Below are 23,907 nucleotides of genomic sequence, written 5' to 3' on the forward strand. Positions count from 1 at the left end.
ACACGTAGGGGCGACGCCCCTCTCTACAATTTTACCGTGACTGGGGCGGAAAGAGCCGTTGGGGCAGTTGTCCGTGGGAGGGGGAGGTGGCCGCGCGAGCCCTTCCGACGGTGTGAGCCTCGGGGACAAGTGACGTCACTCCGCTCAGCCCGTGCAATTCAAGGCGGGCCTCCAGGCCCCGCCCCGGCGCACGCGCAATATTGGGGCCTGGTTCGGAACACGCCCCACTTTCCTTATCCCCACCCCCATAGACTGAGTAGGGGGAACTTTAGTCCAGGTGAAGCGAATACACGTCACCACCGGAAGTAGTGTCAGAGGGGAAGAGGAGGGGGGAAGAAAGGAGGAGGGAGCCCTTTGGGCGGTAAAATGGCGCCTGTCAGAGTGGGAAATCCAGCTGCAGAGGCTGCAGCCCCGCTCCCCAGCGGTTGAGGCGCCCCTGACCTCGGGGAGGGGGAGGCCGCTCTGGTCCAGCCATCCGCGTCCTTCGGCTCCCCCTCCCCTTCTTCCTGGGTCCTTGGCTCACCCGGCCCGTTCGTCACCGCCTCCGCGGCCCTTCGCGCGCCGCTGCCCCCGCCCGCCCCTTTCCCGCGGGCAGCCCCCTAGCGCGCCTGCGCAGCGGGCCACCCTCCGCTTCCCCCCTTCCCCTCCCCCTTCCTTCTCCCTCCCTCCCTTCTCCCTAACCCCCTCCCCCACAGCCCCCTCCCCCAATTCTCCATCCCCTTCCCTCCTGGTCTCGGAGGACCCCACTGTAGCCCGACCTGCCTCGGCCCGCAACCTCGGCGAAGCCGTCGGTGCCACTCCCCGCCCATGTGGGCCCCCGCGGGCTGCCCACGCCTGTCCCCCAGCTCCCCGTTCCGCTGGGCTTTCCCCTCGTCGTGGGTGGCTTTGTGAGCCGCCCGCTCCGTGCCCCTCTCTGCAGCCTCTTCTGCCACTCGGGGCCCCCGTTCCCCCTCCCGGTGGCGGGGGGCTGCCCCCGGGGGGCTGGCGGAGCTGGGCCGCGGGGGCCCCGGGGCCGGCGGTGCCGGGGTCATCGGGATGATGCGGACGCAGTGTCTGCTGGGGCTGCGCACGTTCGTGGCCTTCGCCGCCAAGCTCTGGAGCTTCTTCATTTACCTTTTGCGGAGGCAGATCCGCACGGTGAGCCTTGGGTGGGCGCTGGTGGTGGTGGGGACCTCTGTCAGCGGTGCTCAAGGGTTTTCGGTAAGTGTCGGGCCTCTGTTTGGGCCTAGGAACCGAGTCTTGGCGGCAGCTTCTACCGCTAGAGAATTAGAGCACCAGTAGCTGGGCATGAGGTGGGATGGGAAAAAGGAAGACCCTTGCGGTAGAACCGAGATGGTGGAGGGGGGCTAGACGGTAAAAGGATTTGGCAATTCTTGGGGGCCAGGGTGGTGGGTGGGGCGCTCTTTAAGAAAGCTGAAGTTGTTGCTAAAGAAACCAAGAGGCGGGGAACACCTGTTTGATGGCAGCAGATCCATCGATATGGGTTAGTCAAAGACCCTCCTATTATTTGGAATCTCCGTGTGTGTTTGGTCTTAAGACAAGGAATATACCGGCTTCTGTGCCAAGGGTGGGGGTGGATGGGAGGGCGTATGTGACAAACAAGAATGGGAACTTAGGAAAAGCCCTGGGTGTGCAGGAGAAGCCCCTGCGGTTCATATTAAGGGAACGCTTCCCAAAAGGTCCTGAAAACCTAGTTCATAGTGTGAGTGAATATTTAGGCTTATCAAGACTCTGGGATTGAAAAACGCATAAAAATGCGTTTATGATGCTCATCTTTAGTTGCAGAAGGGAGCACATTAAAGTTTGAGTGTCCTCATCAGAAGACGGTGCTTGTCAGTTGTAAATACTTCAATCTGAGGGCATGCTTTTTTTTTCCAGGAGACCCCAGCGTTGTGAGGGATATTGTGGGGAGTGTATCTCTGGGTTCCCTCCCCCATAGCTTTTCTCCAAGGTCAAAGCTCTTTAGGCTAACATAATTTAATAAATGTGCTGTGTGTTCTCATCCCCATGGGGGAGAATTCACTGAAGGAGGCTGGGGAGGACTCAGGGAGTTGGGGTGTCGAGACTCTCCAGTCTGTACTCTGGCATAACTCAATAAAACTGGAAGAAATAAAATCTGGTAGGGGCTGCCTAGGTCAAATTTCCAGACAGCCCTGAGTGGTAGTGTGGAATGGGCCTGGCCTTGGCTTCAGTGTCTCCTTTATCAGTCTACTTTCACTTTTTGATTTAGCATGAGGATTGTTTCTGGGTGGTCATGGTTGTAGGCAGGGCTATTTCCCTAAGACAGGGGTTAGGAACTAAGAAGAATCTGAGGTCAGAGATGCTGAGATGTGTGTGTGGCCAGCTCCTGGGGTTTTCCTTCCTTGTTAGGTGCTGTCCTCTCTTCCTGGCCTTGCAGAGAGCATCCCCCTTGCTTCCCCTTCTTTTAGGGGAGAAAATAGCAGTTTTCTGGGTGCAGACATGTGCACCAGCCCACCTAGAGACAGGTTCCTTGACCCCACAGCCTTTTGTCTTCCTTTCCTTCCTTCCATTCTGGTTTCTGCCCCCGCCCCCTTTCTGGCAGATGCTTAGAGCATTCCCTACATGCCCAGCATGTGCAACCCGAGATAGCACGACAGACACCCGAGCTGTTGTGGCCCTCATCGGCAGCCCTTCGAGAAAAGAAGGGCAGATGCCTTGGGATTAGGGGGAGAGGGCCCTTTGGTCTGCAAGTGGGGAGCCTGGTTCTGGTGAGGCTTGGAGCCTAGAGATGGACTGTGCTTAGAAGAAAAGGGCAGAGGAGGGAATCACCAAGCTCTGCATGCGAGAGACCTGAGTGTTGGAAACAGGAGCCTCCAGAGATACGGAGAAGCTGGAAGGCCAGGCTGGTGATATCCTTGTCCCTTCCTCACCTCCCACTCACGGCCCTTCACTCTGGCCTTCTCGGTGCTCTATCAGTCTGCGTGGTGAGTGGGGCTTTCCGGTATTCTCTGCCTTGCCCTGGGTACCAGGATAAGGAGGCTGTTCAGAGGGCTGAGGTTCTCTGCAGCTTGTGACTTGGCTAGTAGAGACAGAAATGGACAGGTGGCTGGTTAAAATAGGCCTGGTGGCCCCCTGCCAGAGGAACTTAGCTGACCTGACAACCCCTGGATTCCCTCATCCTCTCTTCCCCTTAGTGACCCAAGAACCTCCCCTCCTGATACCTACCCTCTGTCCACTAAGGATTCTGAGGCACTCAGCTCCCAACAGGAGGTGATGGGAGTTGTGACAAAGAATTTTTGAGGTGGAGGTAGGCAGGGCCATGCATTTCCATGTAGCAGGATAATATCGTGGATAACAGGACAGATTCTTGGGTCAGACTGCAAGGGTACAATCGTGGCTCCACCATTTCATTGATTCTAGTGTTGAGTGACCACCCTTGCAATAGTGTTCTAGGAATACAGCCATGATCAAGACAAAATCCATGCTTTCATGGTCTTCATTCTTACTGGAGGGGCAAACCACTAATTCCTAGCTTTGTGGTCTTAGGTTATTTAACTTCTCTCAGCCTTGGTTTCTTCATCCTTTAAACATGGGTGATATTGTTGTTATAATTATTATTTGTTGTTTTGAGGATTTCATCAGTCAGTTCAGTTTACTTGCTCAGTCGTGTCCGACTCTTTGTGACCCAAATAACCCTAAATTATACCATGCCCAATTTATAGGGGCTTCCCTTGTGGCTCAGCTGATAAAGAATCTGCCTGCAACACTGGAGACCTGGGTTCAATCCCTGGGTTGGGAAGATCCCCTGGAGAAGGGAAAGGCTATCCACTCCAGTATTCTGGCCTAGAGAATTTCATGGACTATACCCATGGGGTCGCAAAGAGTTGGCTACAACTGAGTGACTTTCACTTCACTTCAATTTTTAGTAAATGTTTAGCATGTGCTTCCTATTGTTAGTGGGGAAGATTTCCTTGTCCAGGGTTTAACCCTCTCTCTTACTATTCCTAGGTAATTCAGTACCAAACTGTTCGATATGACATCCTTCCCTTATCTCCTGTGTCCCGGAATCGGCTAAGTGAGTATGCTGGCTGGGAGGAACCCTAGGTGAGGTTGGGTTCAAGGTCTTGGCTGGAGGTAGGTTGGTGTTACTCCTTCCCCTTGTGGTTCAGGCCAGGTGAAGAGGAAGATCCTGGTGCTGGATCTGGATGAGACACTTATTCACTCCCATCATGATGGGGTCCTGAGGCCCACAGTCCGGCCTGGAACGCCTCCTGACTTCATTCTCAAGGTGTGTGGGAGTGGGAAGTGATGGAATAACTTGTGTCTGTAATTCTGCTCAGATTCTTTCCCAATCCCAGAATATCTCGTCCCTGGCCTCGTCCTTGGGCCCTGGGGCAGCCTGCAAAAGGGGAGCAAGCAGTGGGAGGGTAGGGGGTGTCCTTGAGGCCTGGGTGGAGGTGCTTAGGATTTCTCCCAGCCCTGCTGTGTTCCTCCACAGGTGGTAATAGACAAACATCCCGTCCGGTTTTTTGTACATAAGAGGCCCCATGTGGATTTCTTCTTGGAAGTGGTGAGTTTGCAGAAGCTGAAGGCAGTTCTGGGATGAAGGAATGGTTTTAGGGCTCTGGGAATGTAGAGGATTTGGAGGAATTAAGGAATCAGGAGAAATGGGCAGGGGCAGTTTTGGAGAGGGGAGGTTGTTGGATGGTCAGAGAATGGCTTTCCATAGTTAGGGTTCATTTATTGTGCTGATGCAATTCTATTTTTTCATGGCCTTCCTGCTCTCTTGTGCTTGCATCTCTGAATCTTAAGTGGGTATGATGCCTAAAACTTGGAGTCTGAGGACAGTTTCAAAATTTTGTGTCCTCAGAGACATTCAGTGTTGCTGAAAAGCCTGAAGGGTCTACACTGGAATCTTAGTAAAAGGGAACTATATGTCCAAATGAACAATCACCTCTTCTGACAGCTTCTTGTTCTCCAATCTATTTCAGGTGAGCCAGTGGTACGAGTTGGTGGTGTTCACAGCAAGCATGGAGATTTACGGCTCTGCTGTGGCAGATAAACTGGATAATAGCAGAAGCATTCTCAAGAGGAGATACTACAGACAGGTAAGAGACTAGAATCTAAGCCTAAGAATGAGGCTGGGGAGGCAGGCCATCAGGGAAGGACTTCAGTTTGAGGCAACTACCCAGGAATGGGACCTTAAGGGTGTGTGTGGGGGTACTACATAATCCCCTTTTGTGGGAACTGGCTGCCTGTGGGCATTGTTGGGATAGGGGGAGCAATCACAGAGGGCGAGTCTTTTGATGCCCAGCCCACCCTGCCTTCCAGCACTGCACTTTGGAATTGGGCAGCTACATCAAGGACCTCTCTGTGGTCCACAGTGACCTCTCCAGCATTGTGATCCTGGATAACTCCCCAGGGGCTTACAGGAGCCATCCAGGTAAGGGAGAAGGCAGTGAGTCTGGCAGGACTAGAAAGTGGTTCTAAGGAGGTATTTTGAATGCATGGGGCTGGGATTCCCTGGTTTACAGTAGGTCAGGATGCAAGCTGTTTTTCTTTCATATGAGAGTGTTCCCTGCCTCCCCCCCAATATCTGTTTCATAAATCAGATTTTTCACATCAAATTTGATTTAGGTAAGACACAAGGCAGAAGTTTGACTAGAAGCCTTACCCTAGTATGAGATATGGGGATTAAAATTTAATTTTGTTTTGGAAGATAAATACAGATTTTACTTAGCTCATTGAGTTTGGGAGGGAGGTTATGTATTTTAAAGTAACCACCCCCAAATAAAAGGGAAAACACCCTTTCTCTCTTGAACCCTTTATTCTCATGTGCCTTTTCACCCACCCTAGACAATGCCATCCCCATCAAATCCTGGTTCAGTGATCCCAGTGATACCGCCCTTCTCAACCTGCTTCCAATGCTGGATGCCCTCAGGTAAGGGAACCTAGACACTTAGATTTCTGAGAGGAGTGGTAGGGGATCCCAAGAAGGAATAAAAGTTTGTCCTGTTTTACTTCCTTATCTCTTTTCCCTAAGAATATAATTTTTGAACCTAGGTCTTAAGAAAACTCACCTTTAGCCATTGGGTTTTGGGCAAACTGAACCTCAGTCTCATGAGAAAATGGTGGTTCTTTCCGTCCCACGTCTTCAGTGAGGCTGCTTTACACTAGTGTGAGGAGGCTGTCCCCATGAGGACTCTACCAATGCAAGTTATTGTCGTCCCAGGTTCACCGCTGATGTTCGTTCTGTGCTGAGCCGAAACCTTCACCAACATAGGCTCTGGTGACAGCTGCTCCCCCTCCACCTGAGTTGGGGTGGGGGGGAAGGGGAGGGTGAGCCCTCGGGATGCCGTCTGATGCCCTGTCCAACGGTGAGGACTGCCTGGGCAGGGTCTGCCCCTCCCACCCCTCTGCCCTGGGAGCCTTGCACTCCCTACGGAGTCTGGATGGACACAAGGGCCAGATTCTGAAGCAGCCTCACTCTAACTTCGTGTTCGCACTCCTGGAAACCCCAGACTGGGACATAAGCGGAGACCTAGGAGAGCCGCAACAGTGTCTGGTGGAGAGACATGACTGGCCAGAGTGAGAGAGACATTCGGTAATCCGGGAGGCTCAAAAGAGAAGCCAAGCCAGCTTTGTTGTGATTTGATTTTTTAAAAACTCTTGTACAAAACTGATCTAATTCTTCACTCCAAGGGCTGGGCTGTGGGTGGGAAACTGGGATTTTGGGCCACTGGACTTCCCCAGACTTGTCCCCTCCCTTACTTTCCGTCTATTTGCCCTTCCTCCTAGATTCCCTCAGATCTGTAACCAGCTTTCTCTCTCTTTTTTCCTTTCCTCTCTTTTAAACCATGCATTATAACTTTGAAACCAAAGCTGCCCTAGGTCCTTCTCTGGGGTTTGGGGAAATGAGGGACGGGTTTTTGTTCACATCCACCCTGTCCACTAGGCAGAGAGAGAAGAGCCTGCTGTAGACCCTAAGGGTAGGGGGAAGGGTCTTAGTGACAGGATGGGCACCCTGTGTCCCGAGAGAACCTGAGCTTCAGTGCAGTAGGACGAAATATTAAAGGAGTAGAAACCTCGACGACAAGAAAGGCTGGGCTTCGTCTGGAAGACTGGCATGTACTAGCTAAGCAGGCGCTTCCTTCAAGCGGCGGGCTCCCCAGCCCCCGGCTGGCCCGGCCCCACGTCCCCACCTCCCCGGGGCCCTCCTCCCCAAGCCCAAGCCGGCTCTACTTCCTCGCGCCTGCCACGTGACGCTCCGCCCTTTGAGATCACATGATTTTCACGGACACACAGCAGCAGTGTTCTTCCGCGCTGACGTAGTCCTTACCTTTCAGACCTCCTCTCCAGTCCCTATTGGTCCACTCATTACTGGAACTTAAACGTCCAGTGCGTCTCTCCAAACACAGGTTTTGTTTTTGCCCTCCTCTATTTCCGGAGACCTCTTCCTCCACTTGGGTACTACTTTGTTTTGGTGTCAACGGCCGCCTTCAGCGTACCAACAGATTTCGTGAATAGCTATCCATGTAATTATCTGCTTTTCCTCTACATTACTTCCGAAAAGAGCTTTCGGAGAGCCAAGTCTGAAACTACGATTACCATCTTTTAAGCCCTTTTCATCGTTAGCTCCCTGAGGGGAAAGTCGGGAAATGGGTTTTCAGTTATTTCCGACGATAGCAAAAGGCAACCATCTTTCCTACGCCGCCTGCGTAATTTACAAATTGATTCCAAAGCGATTACGCTGACGGCGTGAGAGAGGGGGTCAGTAGGTGGCGCTACGCTACTGGCGTTAGGGCAGTTACGCCAGTGGCGTAACATAGCAGCCTAGGAGGCCCCTGTTGGTCGGGTGCGGGGTTGGTGAATAGGGAAGTGGCGCAAGTCCGGGGATCGCTCCGCTGAATCCGCCCGCGCGTTGCTGCCGTCGCCGCCGCCCCCTGTCCCGGCCCCCCCCCGGGTTCCCTCAGCCCAGCCCGGTCCAGCCCGGTTCCCGGGAGGATGAAGTTCGTGTATAAAGAGGAGCATCCGTTCGAGAAGCGTCGCTCTGAGGGCGAAAAGATCCGAAAGAAATACCCGGACCGGGTCCCGGTGAGGACAGTAGCCAGGGCCGAGGGCGCGGGGCGCTGGCGCTGACGCCACAGCCTGGGCTTGAGTCCGGGACCTACAGCGCAGGCATCAGTTTGACGGTTGTGGCGGCGTTGGGAACGAACCCCAAACCGCTGTTTCTGGGGCCGGAGGTGAAAGGAATGGGGTACCAACAGAGCTGAAAGTGAGGAGATGTAGACTCGAGAGACCTTGGGGTTCGTGTGGGAGGCTGTGGGGCGTTTGACAGTTTGAGCTTCACATAGGGTTTTTGAATTGAAGCTCTGGTTGGCCCGAATAAGTCATTCTTGTCTGATTAACATAATTGTTTTTATGACTCCGTATTCAGGGATCCTGGATGTTTAGGTGAATTAGAGTCAATGGGGTCAGAATTCTTATTCAGGGCTGCGCCGCATGTTAAGAGACAAAGAGAAATGAGTCTGGGGGTACGTGTGGGTGCTAGGAATGTTGAGTTCTTGACAGGTGGAGCTGTGCGTCTGTGTACCTAGTGTCTGCTAATTTTTATCTTCTCTTTAACAGGTAATAGTAGAAAAGGCTCCTAAAGCTCGGATAGGAGACCTGGACAAAAAGAAATACCTGGTGCCTTCTGATCTTACAGGTGGGAACCTGACCCAGTACCCAGATTTGTTTCCTGGGGGTGGGAGTGCAGTCTCTGATGGAGGAGACTCCACATAGCAGGTGTTCTTTTGAGGGTATTTGTTATCTCTGACTTTATCAGGCCTTGTATCTTTGGCAGTTGGTCAGTTCTACTTCTTAATCCGGAAGCGAATTCATCTCCGAGCAGAGGATGCCTTGTTTTTCTTCGTCAACAACGTCATTCCGCCCACCAGTGCCACGATGGGTCAGCTGTACCAGGTATGTTGCCTGGGAAGTAGAGGAGGCTTTGGGGAGGAGTTGGAAGCGCTTGAGAGGCAGAAAGTTTGAAGTCAGCAGTTCTTGGACCAGCTGGCTTACTTAGCTCTCAATTTTATATTTACCCTTAAGATTTCTGCATCGTTCTGGGTTAGGGATTTGGACAGGGTAGTGAGCCAGAGTAACTGCTGTGGTCCAGACTCCCCTCCAGCCACTCCGTGTTCCAAGGCAGTAGAGAATAGTTTGAGATCTTATTGTCCAAGACTGTAGATGGGATAATACTGCCCAGCACTTATGGTCTGGAGCAAGTGAGAGGGAGAGTCAAAGCACTGGTATTTGGGGTCTTCAAAAAGAATGGTTGTGGAAGAAAATATCCCAGTGGTGGGTGGTTCAAGTAACTAAAGCTCAGATGCCTGAATGCTGTTATTTTCTATCTTCATCCCAGGAACACCATGAAGAAGACTTCTTTCTATACATTGCCTACAGTGATGAAAGTGTCTACGGTCTGTGAAGCTGCTGCCCCTCAGGTGGGGGGTCCCATTCTACAAAGAGAGAGGTGGCCCCCCTTCCTTGACCTACTCCTTGAGGTTCAAACACCACCTCCCTTCTTCAGGACCTGCACTTCCTAATGTTTGAGACTCTCCTATAGACCCTCTTAACACAAGGGTTAATGGGGGAGATGGCCTCTAATACCTCCCTTTCTTTCTTCCCCTTTCTTTACCACCTTTCCCATTCTGCTTTAGACTTCTTGATTGTCAGTCTCTGTCACATCTGGTAATTGTTTTGGTTTCTGTTCCCTTTCTAACTGCCCAAGGGGCTCAGAGCCCCAACAATCCTTTCTTTTCACTACCTTCTTTTTGGGGGGTAGATGGAAGGGACTGAAATTGTGGGGGAAGGTAGGAGGCACATCAATAAAGAGGAAACCACCACCAAGCTGAACTGGATTTTTTTCTTTGTGTTGTTCCCCTCCCCCTTTTGTTCTCCTCTTCAAATGGTGGGGAAAGAGTAGGTTAGAGGGAATAGTATATTTTGGTTTGTTCTGCTTATGTTGGGCTTTTCCTTGTGTATATAAAGAGTGTGCGTTTGTTGTGATGGATGGAATACTGAATATCATTTCATGAAAGTTCAGTTTTATATACGTGTATATGGATTGGGTCCTGAGGTTATTAAAGTTTTTTACAGTGGGTTCCTGTGGATAAAGTTTGAAAGCACCTGCTTCAGATAAAATATCCAACTGTGTCGTAACTTTTTGGATTAAGGAAGAGATTTTCGAGTATGGGAGCTAGTGAAAGGACTCCGTCCTCAGATGTATGTCGCTTTGCCAGACTTTGTGCCGGCGTGAGGGATCCAGTGGAGTAGAATCCAGGGGAGGGAGACAAGTGGGAGGAGGGAGCCATTATCACCAGGAGAACTTCATCTCCCAGCAGCCTTCCTCTGTCTGGCCGGAAGTGGGGTGGTCCCCCGAGGGGATAGAAAGCTGCAGAACTGAGGCAGTATGGTGGCCGAGAGTTCTAATCCCTTTTTCCCGTTCTTTCTTAGCCCGCCTAGCCTACATTTCCCAGGAGCCTGCGCGCACTCTTCCTCCCTCCCCTCTGTTCCCAATCTCCCCGCCACTCCCCGGGGGAAGAGAGCAGTTTAGTGCGCCTGCGCCAGTCCGTGGTTTGCTGGGAAATGAAGTTCCGGATGCTTATACAGGCCCCGTCTCGCTCACCGCGGACTGACTACAATCCCCTTGATGCATTGCGCGTTAGCGCCCGCGAAGGGAGGGGGAGAGAGGAGGAGGGAGGGTGGAGAGGAGGAGGGAGCAGGCGGCCGGCGGCGCGGGGGGAGGGGGCCCGGTCCGGGAGTGCGGGAGGCTGTGGTAGAGGGAGGTGGCGGCAGCGGCTAGCGGACTCGAGTCACAACCGAGCCGAAACAGACACCTCTGTGGAGCGAGGCAGTAGGAGCACCGAGCACCGGAGGCGGCACCGGGATCCCCGGCTCAGGGGAGGGGGGCGCCGAACCGGGAGGAGGGTAGGGGGCGATGCTGGAAGCCATGGCGGAGCCCAGTCCCGAAGGTGAGCTCTCGACCGGCACAGGGCGCTGAGCCGGCGGGGGGCGGGCGAGGAATCTATTGGCAAACTTAGAGGTCGAGCCCCGGAGCCCAGCAGAGGAGCGCGGGGAGGGGGTCGGGGGCCTGTCCCTGAAGGTGGGAGAGTGACGAGTTGAGAGACCTTGGAGGAAAGAGGAGTGCGAGACTGGGCCGGGGGTAGTTGGAGATTAGACGCTGTGTGTGTGTAGAGGGGGTGGGGTGGGATGGGGAGTGGGAGCTGGAAACCAGAGCTTCGAGGGTTAGGGGCCGAAAGGGCCTCCGGCAGGTTGGGGCCCTAGAACCGAGAGGTTAGGGGAATCTGGGAGCTGGAGAGTTGTTGAGAGAGGATGTAGGAGAGGATTGAGTGAGGAGCTCGGTAGTTCGCCGAGGTGGGGGAGTTTGTGGCGGTGGTGCCGGAGCTCCCGGTAGTTGCCGCCGGAGGTAGCCCGGTGATTGTTGGAGGGGTGGGCAGATAGTTGTGGGGAGAAGAGGGGGCCTGGGCATTGTCTGCGGTAGAGGGACTTATGCCGGTGGTAGCTGTGGGGAGAAGGAGCCGGGGAGCGACGAGAACAGGGTAGTTTTGGGGGCGGTGGGGCGGGGTGGGGGTTTAAGGCCGGCGAGTTGCGCCGGAGGGGGGGTTTGGTCGGCGAGGGTTAGAGCCTGGGAGTTGCGGAGGGTGAGGGGGGCAACGGCGGCGGCAGCTGGGGTTGCTGGGCAGGCAGAGTAGCTGGGGTGGGGGCTAGAGTTTAGGGGTCCGTAGTCCAGTGACTTGGTGGCGAGTCCGGGGGCGGAGGGGGGGCGGCGGCCGAAGAGAGCTCGGAACTGGGCCCGGGGGCCCGGCGGGGAGCCCGAGGAGCTTGAGACGGGGAGGGGCCAAAGCCCCGGATGGGGGCGGAGGGACGCCGAAATTGTGGGGAGCGCGGCATGGGGGGGCAGGTGGGGCCGCGTCCGGGTGAGAGCTCTCTGGTCTGTCCCGGCCGCGAAGTGGCGTTGGATGTGTGAGCCCGTGTGTGTTTGGGGGTGGGGGGGGTGAGGGGCGCGCCGGGCCTCGTGCTCGAGTAGAAGGGGCCGGAGGGCGGGGAGCGGTTCGGCGTGGTCATCCTGGACCCTGGGGGCCGGTGGGCGGCGTGTGCGGGCGCGGAGGGCCCGGGGCGGTAGAGCGCGGCGGGGTGGGAACTCGGGGCACTGAGCGCGTGTGAAGGACAGGGGCAGGCGGCAACCCGGGCTCGGCAGGGAGCGGTATGGCGGGGTGGGGCGCGGAGAGAGCAGAGGAGCTCGGAGTCTAGAGAAACCGTGAGTTGGGGGGGGCGGGGCGCTAGGCCTCCGGTGGTGGCGGGGGGGAGGGGAGCGCTATAGCGAGGCCTGAGAGGGCGCCGCGCCCAGGCTCCGCCCCTCGTGGGGCGGAAGGGGGAGCAGGGGCGGGCCCAGCGCCGTTGGGGGCTTGCTCGTCTGGCTGAAGGACCTGGGAGTGGAGGGGGTTCACTTGGGACCGCGAAGGTTGAGAGGTGAGGTTTCACACCGACTCTTTCTTAGTGCCTTGACTCAGCTTTTATTGCTTTTACAGATCCACCTCCGACCCTTAAACCAGAGACTCAGGTGAGGGTTTCCCATTCCTTTGCAGCCCAATATTACTGCAGCACCCCCCCCCCCGCCCCCGCCACACCGCGCCCCCCCGCCCCCCCCTCCCCCCGACCCCCGGCCTTTCGTCTCTCCCTCCACCTTTTCCTGATTCCTCACTCTGGGGACTATGCCTTTGGAGATGTCCCTCTTAAACTCTGTGTGATTTTCTTCTTCAGCCACCGGAGAAACGTCGGAGAACAATTGAGGATTTCAACAAATTTTGCAGTTTTGTTTTGGCCTATGCAGGTTACATCCCCCCTAGCAAGGAGGTAGGGACAGAAGGCAACTGACTGGAGGGTGGTGTCCTAGGACTGTAGAGGAGCTCTTGAGCTTATGAAAGTTTGTTACTTTATATACAAAGCCTCGAAATTACATGTGAAAGACTTAAGGAAATGGAAATTCTGGTGGGAGAACTAGTATCTGGGGTGGGAGTGGGATTAATAGATAGGTGGCTTGAGTGCAGTGAATGGTTTTGGGGTGTTCTTAATGGAAGGTCCTCTGGGATAAGTGTTAGGAAGCTGGAGATAGTAACAAGTGAAGCACAGAAACAGCTGAAGAAATACTGCTCTGGTCTAGGGGATGCAGTGTTGTGAAGGCAGTGGGTGTTGGGGAGATGGTGAGAATTTGAGGGCAGAGGTAACATGGATGTGTTCAAGAGGAGATGCTGCGGAGAATTGGGATGGTGATAAGTTTTCTGAATACAGTGAGATTTGGTGGTTTTGGAAGGATATTTTCGTCTGTTTGGTATGTTGAGGGGCCAAAATAAGGCTGGGCCCCCTCTGACCCTGGTCTTTTCTGTCCTTTAAGGAAAGTGACTGGCCAGCCTCTGGCTCCAGCTCTCCATTGCGAGGTGAGAGTGCGGCAGATAGCGATGGCTGGGACTCAGCCCCCTCAGATCTCAGAACCATCCAGACCTTTGTTAAGAAAGCAAAGTCATCCAAGAGAAGGGCGGCTCAAGCAGGTCCCACCCAGCCAGGACCCCCAAGGTCCACTTTCCCTCGTCTGCAGGCCCCTGACAGTGCCACTCTGCTGGAGAAGATGAAACTCAAGGACTCTCTCTTTGATATAGATGGGCCCAAAATGTCATCTCCACTGTCCCCCACGTCCCTGACACATGCCTCCCGGCCCCCTGCTGCTCTCACCCCAGTGCCCCTTTCCCAGGGGGACCTCTCCCAGCCTCCTCGAAAGAAGGACCGAAAGAACCGAAAGTTGGGGCCAGGAGGGGGGACAGGCTTTGGGGTACTTCGGAGGCCCCGCCCAGCCCCTGGGGATGGGGAAAAGAGGTCTCGAATCAAGAAGAGCAAGAAGCGGAAGTTGAAAAAGGCAGAGCGAGGGGATAGGCTCCCACCTCCTGGGCCTCCCCGGGCACCCCCCAGCGATACAGACTCTGAAGAGGAGGAGGAGGAAGAGGAGGAGGAGGAGGAGGAAGAGATGGCAGCAGTGGTAGGAGGGGAAGCCCCAGCCCCTGTGCTACCAACACCTGAGGCTCCTAGACCCCCTGCCACAGTGCACCCCGAAGGAGCCCCTCCCACTGATGGTGAAAGCAAGGAGGTGGGCAGCACTGAAACAAGCCAAGATGGAGATGCCAGCTCCAGTGAAGGCGAGATGCGGGTCATGGATGAGGACATCATGGTAGAATCAGGTGAGAAATTTGGGGCTGCCCAGGGGCAGCTGGGTTGATGGGTCTTGGGGTAGTGTGGATCCAATAACTCAGAACACCAAACATACCTTCTTTTTCCCAGGTGATGATTCATGGGATCTGATCACGTGTTACTGCCGAAAGCCCTTTGCAGGCCGGCCCATGATTGAGTGCAGCCTGTGTGGGACGTGGATCCACCTCTCCTGTGCTAAGATTAAGAAGACCAATGTCCCTGACTTCTTTTACTGCCAGAAATGCAAGGAACTGCGGCCAGAGGCCCGGCGATTAGGGGGGCCTCCGAAATCTGGAGAGCCCTGACACATGCCATCTCCAGGCTGGAACTTCAAATGGAAACGTGACTTGGGAACTGAGCCTCAGGGTCAACATGTCCCCTGAAGCTGGGATGTTGTCCCATTTCGAGGCAGAAATTCCCAAGGGAAACTGGTTTGGAAATGAGTGGTTTTCCTACCCAACCTTTCCTTCCCACCTTGTGGACTTGAACTTGGACCCATTGCAGTTGCGGGTGGGAGGCTCTCTGGGTCCCTAGACACTTCCACTGCTCAGTTTCTGGGCCAGGGTTAGAACTGGGATGGAGTGGGACAGTTGTCTATAAAACTCTAGTGTAAATATAGCACTCCCCTCCCTCATCTTTTCTTCTATCTCACTCCCCATTTATTCTACACCGGTAGTATTTTTAATTTAGGACTTCCCCTTTTGAGCGTGGCAGCTCAGAGGTGGAGTGCCAACCAGAGCTTGGCCAAGGGAGGAAGGAAAACAGAAAGGTGACGATTTCTCACCTTTTTTGTTTTTAATACTGGCCAGCTGTTTGTACAGACAGCCTGCGTGTTGTAAATAAAGCAGAGTGGGCTCTTCTGTGTTTATAGCCCTCACTGACTGCCGTGCTGGGGAGGGAGGTTTTGGAAAAGCTGGCTGGAGGTGGGGCTGAAACCCACCTCTCTACTAAAAATGACCTGACTGCGCCTTTCCCACCAACACTATGACCTCAATTCAATTGGTTTTGCCCCGCCTCATCCCCATTCCAGGACCACCCCCCTCCCCCAATTCCCACCCACACCTCCCACACGCGCGCTCCAACGCATGAAAGTTGCTTGGAGCTCCCTGCAAAGTGGGCAGGCATTGCTTGCTTGCCCCCCTGAGGGCAGGCTGGTAAGGGTAGTCGGAGGACGCGGGTGGGGACACACATGGAGGAGGAGCCGCAGAAGGTTGGGAGACCGTTGCTGAAAGCAGCAATCATGTGGCGGGGGTACTAGGCGGAGCCGAGAGGTCACGTGACCACGAGAGGCTCACGTGGTGGAGGCGTTTCGAAGGGGTGGGGTCGGTTCTGATCACGTGACGTGGGGAGAGGTGGGCGGGGCGCCGGAGGGCACTCACGAAGGCGGTGGCGGCGGCGGCGGCGGAGCCCTCGGCTTTGGGTAGCACCCCGCGGCCCGCCCCGCTCTCGCCGCCGCCACCCCGCTGACCCCCGCCTTCCTCCCTTTCGCACCTCTCTGGCGCTGTGTCGGTCCTGGTGCTCGTGCGTCGGCTCGCGGGAGTGCGCAGGCGCGGCGGGGGCGAACAGCCCCTTTGGGTGGGCGGCGGAGCCCGGGAGCGCGCGGGCGAGACCATGGCGGGCAGCGGCGCGGGGGGCGGTGGTGTTGGGGAGACGAAGGTGATTTACCACCTGGATGAAGAAGAGACTCCCTACTTGGTGAAGATCCCCGTCCCCGCCGAGCGCATCACCCTTGGCGATTTCAAGAGCGTCTTGCAGCGGCCCGCGGGCGCCAAGTACTTTTTCAAGTCTATGGATCAGGATTTCGGGTGAGCGCGAGGCCTAGACCAGGATGGATGGGGGCTGTGCTTTTGTGGAGTGGGTGATATTGAGGGGCACCGGGCTACTATGGGATATGCTGGGATTTTCTGGGCACTAGTGGAGCGGATTTTACTGTGCTGGTGTAGATTAGTTATCCCAGGACGGACAACGTTATGCTTGGATAGATTGAGGCGCACGGAGCTGTAGGAGGACAGACTGGGCAATGCTAAACCAGATTAGAGAAGATTAGGCTATACTGGAGTAGATTGGGGTACACTGGTTTATTTTCGGGTGTTCTGGACAGCGATGAGGTAGGTTGATGTATCCTCTGGTAGCTGCATCGTGAGCAGTCCTGTGCCACACAGGTTGTGGAGGGATATTGGGAAACCTGCTAATGTCAATTGATGGGCCAATTTGGGATGTTCTCTCTGATACTGAGGCAGACAGGATTGTTTGGGGGATATTTTAGTCTGTACTAAGGCAGTGTGCTGTATTGGGCTGCAGAACCCAGGTCTGCACTGGGTTCTGTTGATCTTTGTTGATCTTTGTTTCTTTGGGGGCCTAGTTTTTTTTTGGGATACTCAATCTAGGGGTACACAGGGCTGACCATGTCTATGTTAGTACAGACAGCTGTATTGGGATATTCTAGTCTATGTTGGTGTAGACAGCTGTATGTGGGGACATTCTAGCCTATACTAGAATAGTTTTGGGCTATCCTGGATAATTTGGGATAGTCTGGAACCTTAAATAATTCAGTGTAGGCCTTTTTGTGTTTTATACCTTTAGGACTGTACTCTTTGTCCTCAATCTCAGCTCTTGAAGGGAGGCTGGCTTAGGCTGGGATAGCCTGGATTCTAGGAAAGCTGAACAGACTGGACTTCACCTAGAAAGACTTGGATGTTGGGATGGTACCTTGTATTGAAATTCAACGTTCTTCTGTTTGTCAGCGCTATATAACCTGGGGTATTTAACTTTGTTCATTGATTTCATCTGGGAAACAGTTAACCAGAATAAAATGCTTAGCACAAATGCATGGTATGTATGTTCTTGGTGAATGGTCATTGTCTTTGTTAGCACCGAGTCTACTTCTTCAACTAGGCTACAATGATACAGGGTAAAATCACTTGGCAGGCTGGACTATGTTGAGATTGGATTATGTTGTGAAGAATACAACTGTTATGCTGAGACAGATTGGTATGACACGTTGGGCTGTGTCATCACATTAATAATAGATGGGATTGAGTTGACATATATCCAGGGTCCTCGAATCATATTAGGTTAAAGGGTTAATTAGACAGGAGGTCCTAATTTTGGGGGTGAATGTGTGTGTGCGGATGTTCAGGGCAGAATGTCTCGTGATCAGTATGTTTATTAGTTTAGCCAACAGGTGTTTGTTAGCGCTTAGGCAGCATCAGGTACTTTGCTGTGTGGTCAGGGACTTGGGGTTGAACTTGATGTTGAACAAAATCGGCACTGATGATTTCGTGTGGTGGTTGAAAAGAAGGAGCAAGTTCGGTCCATTGAAGGAACCCATGGGTGAGATCGCCCTCAGGGCTGGGCTTTGGGGTCTGTCTGCTGCAGCTGCTGCTAAGTCACCTCAGTCGTGTCCGACTCTGTGCGACCCCATGGACGGCAGCCCACCAGGCTCCCCCGTCCCTGGGATTCTCCAGGCAAGAATACTGGAGTGGGTTGCCATTTCCTTCTCCAATGCATGGAAGGGAAAAGTGAAAGTGAAGTTGCTCTGTCGTGTCCGACTCCTAGCGACCTCATGGACTGCAGCCCACCAGGCTCCTCCATCCATGGGATCCTCCAGGCAAGAGTACTGGAGTGGGGTCTGTCAGGAGGAGCAAATTGCTTAATGCAGAGTTTGTGCCAGGTGAGGCACAGAGGAACGGGGATCTGGGCTTCACCACTCCTTAGGAGCTCAGTCTACTAAGTACCGTTCTTTGATCTAATGAGTGTTTTTACTAGATGACAGTACATTTGAACATCCATCTGGAAGTGAGTTAGAGAAAACTAAGGAAAACATAAGATTAGAGACATAGACAAGGACCACAAAGCCTTTGTGGGGCAATTGTGTGTGGAATGGGGTGGCTGCCCGTGAGGCGTTTAAGGTTAGATATTTGGGACAGCTAGGGCAGCCTGGTGGGCTGCCGTCTATGGGGTCGCACAGAGTCGGACACGACTGAAGTGACTTAGCAGCAGTAGCAGGGCAGCTTTAGGGGAAGACCTTTGAAATTGGGCTGAGAGGTTTGAATTAGACTCTTGGAAAGCTCTGGAACAATGCTGAGCCCAAGGATGAACTGGGGATAGAAAGAGAAATAAGGAAAGGGAATTCGGTTTGGTGATTTCTTGGGTGTAAGAGTGAAGTGTCTCAATGTCAGAGAAGAGGATTTGCTGTGGTGGGAGGAAATCAACATCCTTGAGCTGGATGAAGATTGGGAGAAATTTCAAATGCAGGTGGGAGTGGGGAAAGCTGCTCCAGTTGCACTGACCTTTATCTTATCTCTCGGCAGGGTGGTGAAGGAAGAGATTTCAGATGACAATGCCCGCCTTCCCTGCTTCAATGGAAGGGTAGTATCTTGGGTAAGCGGCCTGGCTTTGAGGACCAGTCCCTCTGGCACTACCCAGCTCCTCCAAGCCTCAGCCTGTGCCCACCCCATCTCAGCTGCTGGAATCTGACTGTTTGCTTCCTTACCTGTTTGTTTCTTTGTGTTTGGCCATGCACCATGTGGCTCTCCCAACTGGGGATTGAACCCGGCTTTGAGAGTGAAAGCGCCAAGTCCTAACCACTGGACAGCTGGGAAGTTTCCATCCTCCTTAGCTGTTTGGAGAGCCAGCCAGTTGGAGCCTCTCAGCCTTCTCTTTCTGGAGCCTTTAACACTTGCTGCTGCCTTTTTTCTGTGTGCTTTTCTCCAGGTTCTCTCAGGCCCTGTTGCCTTTTCTAGTTCTTTCTCTTACTCCCACCTCATAGGCCTTCACTTCCCTGTTGAGCTGTGTTGGCTTTTTTTTTTTTAATCACTTGTACCCTTCTAGCTAGTGTCATCAGATAACCCCCAGCCTGAGATGGCGCCCCCAGCCCACGAGCCTCGGACAGACCTGGCGCCTCCACCCCCACCTCTGCCTCCTCTGCCCCCAGAGAGGACCAGTGGCATTGGGGATTCCAGGCCTCCATCTTTCCAGTGAGTCCTTGAGATTCTTGCATCCGGGGGAGGGAGATGAGGAGGGAATCCAAGTCCCATGGGAGGGGAAGCCAAGGGTTTGGGGCCCTGTCCCACTGATGGAGGTCGGGAACCCTCTCTGCCCATCTAGCCCTAACGTGTCCAGCAGCCGGGAAAACCTGGAGCCCGAGACAGAAACAGAGTCAGTGGTGTCTCTGAGGCGGGAGCGGCCTCGCAGGCGAGACAGCAGTGAGCATGGCGGTGAGGGGGACTGGGCCTGGAGGCCGGCTAGAGCAGGAGCTGGGGAGGGGTTGGCTCCCACTGAACAGAAGCATCTGGGCCAGATGCAGTGAGGAGCCTGATTCCTGAGGTGCCTCTTCCTCCTCAGCGGGAGGCCACAGACCCAGCGGCCCCTCCAGGCTGGAGCGCCATCTGGCGGGGTACGAGAGCTCCTCCACCCTCATGACCAGTGAGCTGGAGAGCACCAGCCTGGGGGACTCGGACGAGGATGACACCATGAGCAGGTGAGGCTCCTCGGACCTCCCCAGGGCACTAGCCCCCCTTCCCGTCCTTTCCTTTGGCACCATGACCACTGCCCAACCTCCCAGCAGGTTCAGCAGCTCCACAGAGCAGAGCAGCGCCTCCCGCCTCCTCAAGCGCCACCGGCGGCGAAGAAAACAGCGGCCACCCCGCCTGGAGAGGGTGAGGGGCTGCTTGTGGGTCAGCTGGACCTCCCTTGGGGAAGTTGGGGGTTCAGGCCTTGACCTAGACGGTCCGAGGCCCGGGAATCCCGTGGCTTGTCCCGGGGTGTTAGAGGCAGTCCCGCTCCTTCCCCTTTGCCCACCACAGGCCTCATCCTTCAGCAGCGTCACTGATTCCACTATGTCTCTCAACATCATCACAGTCACGCTCAACATGGGTATGGAGGGGCCGGGAGGATCTGGTCTCCAGGGTCCCTGGGGGGCATGCAGCTGGTGCTTCCCCTCATCACCTGGCTTCCCTCCACAGAAAAGTACAATTTCCTGGGCATCTCTATTGTGGGCCAGAGCAATGAGAGGGGAGATGGTGGCATCTACATTGGCTCCATCATGAAGGGTGGGGCTGTGGCGGCTGATGGGCGCATCGAACCTGGGGACATGCTTTTGCAGGTGAGCTGGAGCAGGGCCATGCACTGACTTGGCCAGCGCTCTCAGCCCCTCCCTCTCACCTTTGACCCATTGTCCCTCCTGCTAGGTGAACGACATGAACTTTGAGAATATGAGCAACGATGATGCGGTGCGGGTGCTGAGAGACATCGTGCACAAGCCAGGGTGAGCCTGTGAGCTGGTCCAAGTCCTCAGTCCTTTCTTTGCCTTTTCACTTTTTTTTTTTTTTTTGGTTTTGTCATAATACAGAGTGGGGAAACATAGAGCTGGTCAAAAAGTTCATAAAACAAAAATGTGTAATGAGTCTGGGGTGAATGGGTGGCCATTATCCCCACTAATGTCATGACCTAGAAGTTTGCTGACCCACAAAGGGTCCCTCCAATGTCCCTTCCTGGTCCCTCCCATCTCATTCTCCCAGAGGTAACCAGTCTCTTGATTCTTTGTTCATCACCACAATAGTTTGCTTGGCCCTCATTTGACTGGCCATGTACATGTCTTTGAACAACACACTTTAGTTTTACCTGTTTTTAGACTTTCTGAGTGGGATCATGCAGTGTCTTCTCTCTTAGATTACTCAGCAGTATGTTTTTAAGAGTGACCTGTGTTAGTCACCCTTATTGTGGAGCCTTTCACCATCACTTTCTCAGCCCCAGTTGTGCCTGTGGTCTCTCCTCTTTCCCTCTTTCTGTCTTTCACCCATTCTCATTCCAGGCTTCCCCTCTCCTCAGGCCTCTGCCCTTACCCCCACTTGACTGACCTTCTCTTCCCCACAGCCCCATTGTGCTGACGGTGGCCAAGTGCTGGGATCCCTCTCCCCAGGCCTACTTCACTCTCCCCCGAAGTGAGTGATGCTCAGGGGTCCTACAGCTAGGAGGACAGGGCAGGAGTGGGTACTCTTGGCCTCCACGCTACAGGGAATGGAGCGATAGGGGGGCACGGCGAAGCTGGAGCAGGAGTCTGAGTCGGGGAGGGATGGGGGTGGCTCTCTGTGGTTGAGAGGTGACCATCCTGATGGCCTTCACTGTTGCAGATGAGCCCATCCAGCCGATCGACCCTGCTGCCTGGGTCTCACACTCTGCTGCGCTGACTGGCACCTTCCCAGCTTATCCAGGCTCCTCATCCATGAGTACCATCACCTCTGGATCCTCTCTTCCTGATGGTGAGCCCGCCGGCCCACCCTCGCTCCCTGGAAGGCCACCTGCTGTGGTGTGACTCCACTGCTCCATGGGCCTTGGTCCTAACTCTGACTCCCTGATTGTCCTCCATCAGGCTGTGAGGGCCGGGGTCTCTCTATCCACACAGACATGGCGTCTGTGACCAAGGCCATGGCCGCTCCAGAATCGGGACTGGAAGTTCGGGACCGCATGTGGCTCAAGATCACCATCCCTAACGCCTTCCTGGGTGTGGCTGGGCTCTGGGCAGGTGGTGGGGGAGGAAGAGGAGGAGGCCAAAACTGGGAAGGGGGGTGGAAGCTAGAGAGAAGAACTTGAGGCCTTTCTCTGTCTTCTGCAATCCAGGCTCGGATGTGGTGGACTGGCTGTACCATCACGTGGAGGGCTTTCCGGAGCGGCGGGAGGCCCGGAAGTACGCCAGTGGGCTACTCAAGGCAGGCCTCATCCGGCACACTGTGAACAAGATCACCTTCTCTGAGCAGTGCTATTACGTCTTCGGAGACCTCAGTGGTGGCTGTGAGAGCTGTGAGTGCCCCTGTCCCGGCCCAGGTAGAGCGGCCCTGGCAGCCTTGTCCTGCGTCTCCAGCCCCAGCCCTAGCCCAGAAACCAACCGGGGCTGCTGTGGATGCTGAGCAGCATGCGTCCTTCACTGGTCCCTGCATTGGCTGATGACGGGCGTGGGGGTTGACATACACCCCTGTTGTGCTGGATGAGCTGTGCGCAGGTTCAGGGTTGTGTCTGCTGGGGAGGGGAGACATGGGACTAAGGGTGGCTCTGGCCGCTTTCCTGCCCTGACGGCTGTGGCAGGTGGGACATTCCCTATCAGAGGCCCTCTTGTTAACCCCTGCCATGGATGGTTGTGGGGAAACCGTTCCCAGTTCCTCATTTGATGTCTTGGCATCCTGGCTTCTCAATGCAGTGATCCTTGATCTCTTCTCTGCCTTCCAGACTTAGTCAACCTATCTCTTAATGACAACGATGGCTCCAGTGGTGCTTCGGACCAGGATACTTTGGCTCCTCTGCCTGGGGCCACCCCCTGGCCCCTCTTGCCCACTTTCTCATACCAGTACCCAGCCCCACACCCATACAGTCCTCAGCCCCCACCCTACCACGAGCTCTCGTCCTACACCTATGGTGGAGGCAGTGCCAGCAGCCAGCACAGCGAGGGTAAGTTGCCGACAGATCCCCACATAGTTGGGTCTGGATGTGGGGGCCAAGGCGAAGCCAAGGAGCAGAGGCTGGAGCAGGGACTGGGGAGGCCGAAGGACCTGGGCTGTGGCTCAGTTGCTCCTATCCTCTCTCTCCCCACAGGGAGCCGGAGCAGTGGGTCGACGCGAAGCGATGGGGGGGCGGGGCGCACGGGGAGGCCTGAGGATCGGGCCCCTGAGTCCAAGTCCGGCAGTGGCAGTGAGTCTGAGCCTTCCAGCCGGGGTGGCAGCCTTCGACGGGGTGGGGAACCTGGTGGGACTGGTGATGGGGGCCCTCCCCCATCCAGGGGCTCATCAGGGGGTGCTCCCAATCTCCGAGCCCACCCGGGGCTGCATCCCTATGGCCCACCTCCTGGTATGGCCCTCCCTTATAACCCCATGATGGTGGTCATGATGCCGCCGCCCCCACCCCCTGTCCCTCCAGCAGTGCAGCCTCCAGGGGCCCCTCCAGTCCGAGACCTGGGCTCTGTGCCCCCAGAGTTGACCGCCAGCCGCCAAAGCTTCCACATGGCCATGGGCAACCCCAGTGAGTTCTTTGTGGATGTCATGTAGAGCCCATGGTGGGGCCACGTTGGATCGGCTGTCAGTGTTTGGTGCTCCTGTCCTGTGATTGGATGTCTTGTCAATCATGTGCTCATCACTCCTCTGGTGCTTGGACTCAGCCTGTCCTGTGGGCTGCTGTCTGCTGTGAGGTTGTTGCCACTGTGACTTTCCAGCAGTGCCTGGTTCCTCCCCTTTTCTTTGGGGTTCAACAAGGGACCTTTGGTTATTTTTAGCTTTATTTTTTTTATAAACCTTTTGGGGGGTTAAAATAGATGTTCTTACATTTTGGGGACTATTTTTTTAGTAGATAATTTTTCTTTTATATGAAGAATCCTTGTCTCCTGGGCCCCTTCTTCTAACCCCTAAATGTGACCTTATCCATTTGCCCAGTCAGCTCCGTCCTGAGCAGAGTGGGTGGTCGGTCAGTGGTACCCTGGGATGTGGAAGGGGGTTGGTTCCCCTAGACAGCCGTCAAAGGAAGCTGGGGTAGTTGGTACTGGGGGCCATGTAGCTGCTTTTGTTACTCTATTTATTTTAGTCATCTGTATAAAACACTAAATAAAGCAATAGGGGCAAACTCCCTGCGCCTCTGGCTCCTTTCTTTGGGAGGGAGGCA

The 23,907-nt window shown here is 54.7% G+C and overlaps 4 protein-coding genes across 12 annotated transcripts; all 4 read left to right on the forward strand.

Annotated features, from left to right (window-relative positions):
- The first annotated feature begins 590 nt into the window (after window positions 1-590).
- CTDNEP1 (CTD nuclear envelope phosphatase 1) lies at window positions 591-6,842 on the forward strand. Its single transcript, XM_006060152.3, has 8 exons — window positions 591-1,137; window positions 3,970-4,036; window positions 4,131-4,249; window positions 4,460-4,531; window positions 4,953-5,069; window positions 5,293-5,404; window positions 5,818-5,902; window positions 6,194-6,842. The coding sequence occupies exons 1-8, from the start codon at window positions 1,036-1,038 to the stop codon at window positions 6,252-6,254; spliced, it is 735 nt and encodes a 244-aa protein (XP_006060214.1). The 5' UTR covers window positions 591-1,035; the 3' UTR covers window positions 6,255-6,842.
- A 990-nt stretch (window positions 6,843-7,832) lies between these two features.
- LOC102409842 (GABA type A receptor-associated protein) lies at window positions 7,833-9,855 on the forward strand. The gene is made up of 4 exons (XM_006060153.3): window positions 7,833-8,055; window positions 8,590-8,668; window positions 8,807-8,925; window positions 9,368-9,855. The coding sequence occupies exons 1-4, from the start codon at window positions 7,966-7,968 to the stop codon at window positions 9,431-9,433; spliced, it is 354 nt and encodes a 117-aa protein (XP_006060215.1). The 5' UTR covers window positions 7,833-7,965; the 3' UTR covers window positions 9,434-9,855.
- Window positions 9,856-10,727: 872 nt separating this feature from the next.
- On the forward strand, window positions 10,728-15,125 carry PHF23 (PHD finger protein 23). Of its 2 annotated transcripts, none has more exons than XM_006060148.4 (5): window positions 10,728-10,979; window positions 12,558-12,589; window positions 12,790-12,882; window positions 13,421-14,255; window positions 14,356-15,125. In XM_006060148.4, the coding sequence occupies exons 1-5, from the start codon at window positions 10,946-10,948 to the stop codon at window positions 14,568-14,570; spliced, it is 1,209 nt and encodes a 402-aa protein (XP_006060210.1). In that variant the 5' UTR covers window positions 10,728-10,945; the 3' UTR covers window positions 14,571-15,125. The 2 variants fall into 2 exon arrangements, with proteins under 2 accessions (XP_006060210.1, XP_006060211.1); XM_006060149.4 differs by lacking the exon at window positions 10,728-10,979 and adding an exon at window positions 11,910-11,991.
- A 479-nt stretch (window positions 15,126-15,604) lies between these two features.
- Window positions 15,605-23,871, forward strand: DVL2 (dishevelled segment polarity protein 2). Of its 8 annotated transcripts, XM_044939360.2 has the most exons (16): window positions 15,605-16,070; window positions 18,579-18,648; window positions 19,099-19,244; window positions 19,375-19,484; window positions 19,612-19,747; window positions 19,832-19,925; window positions 20,073-20,142; window positions 20,232-20,371; window positions 20,457-20,533; window positions 21,142-21,209; window positions 21,399-21,527; window positions 21,638-21,769; window positions 21,886-22,089; window positions 22,489-22,707; window positions 22,852-22,947; window positions 23,173-23,871. In XM_044939360.2, exons 1-16 carry the CDS (start codon window positions 15,877-15,879, stop codon window positions 23,298-23,300), a joined length of 2,013 nt encoding a protein of 670 aa, XP_044795295.1. In that variant the 5' UTR covers window positions 15,605-15,876; the 3' UTR covers window positions 23,301-23,871. The 8 variants fall into 8 exon arrangements, with proteins under 8 accessions (XP_044795295.1, XP_025136499.1, XP_025136501.1 ...); XM_025280714.3 differs by having other exon boundaries at window positions 22,852-23,871; XM_025280716.3 differs by having other exon boundaries at window positions 15,606-16,070; window positions 19,835-19,925; window positions 22,852-23,871.
- Window positions 23,872-23,907: the final 36 nt, after the last annotated feature.

The sequence above is a fragment of the Bubalus bubalis genome, chromosome 3 (assembly GCF_019923935.1).
Source record: "Bubalus bubalis isolate 160015118507 breed Murrah chromosome 3, NDDB_SH_1, whole genome shotgun sequence".
NCBI lineage: Eukaryota > Metazoa > Chordata > Mammalia > Artiodactyla > Bovidae > Bubalus > Bubalus bubalis.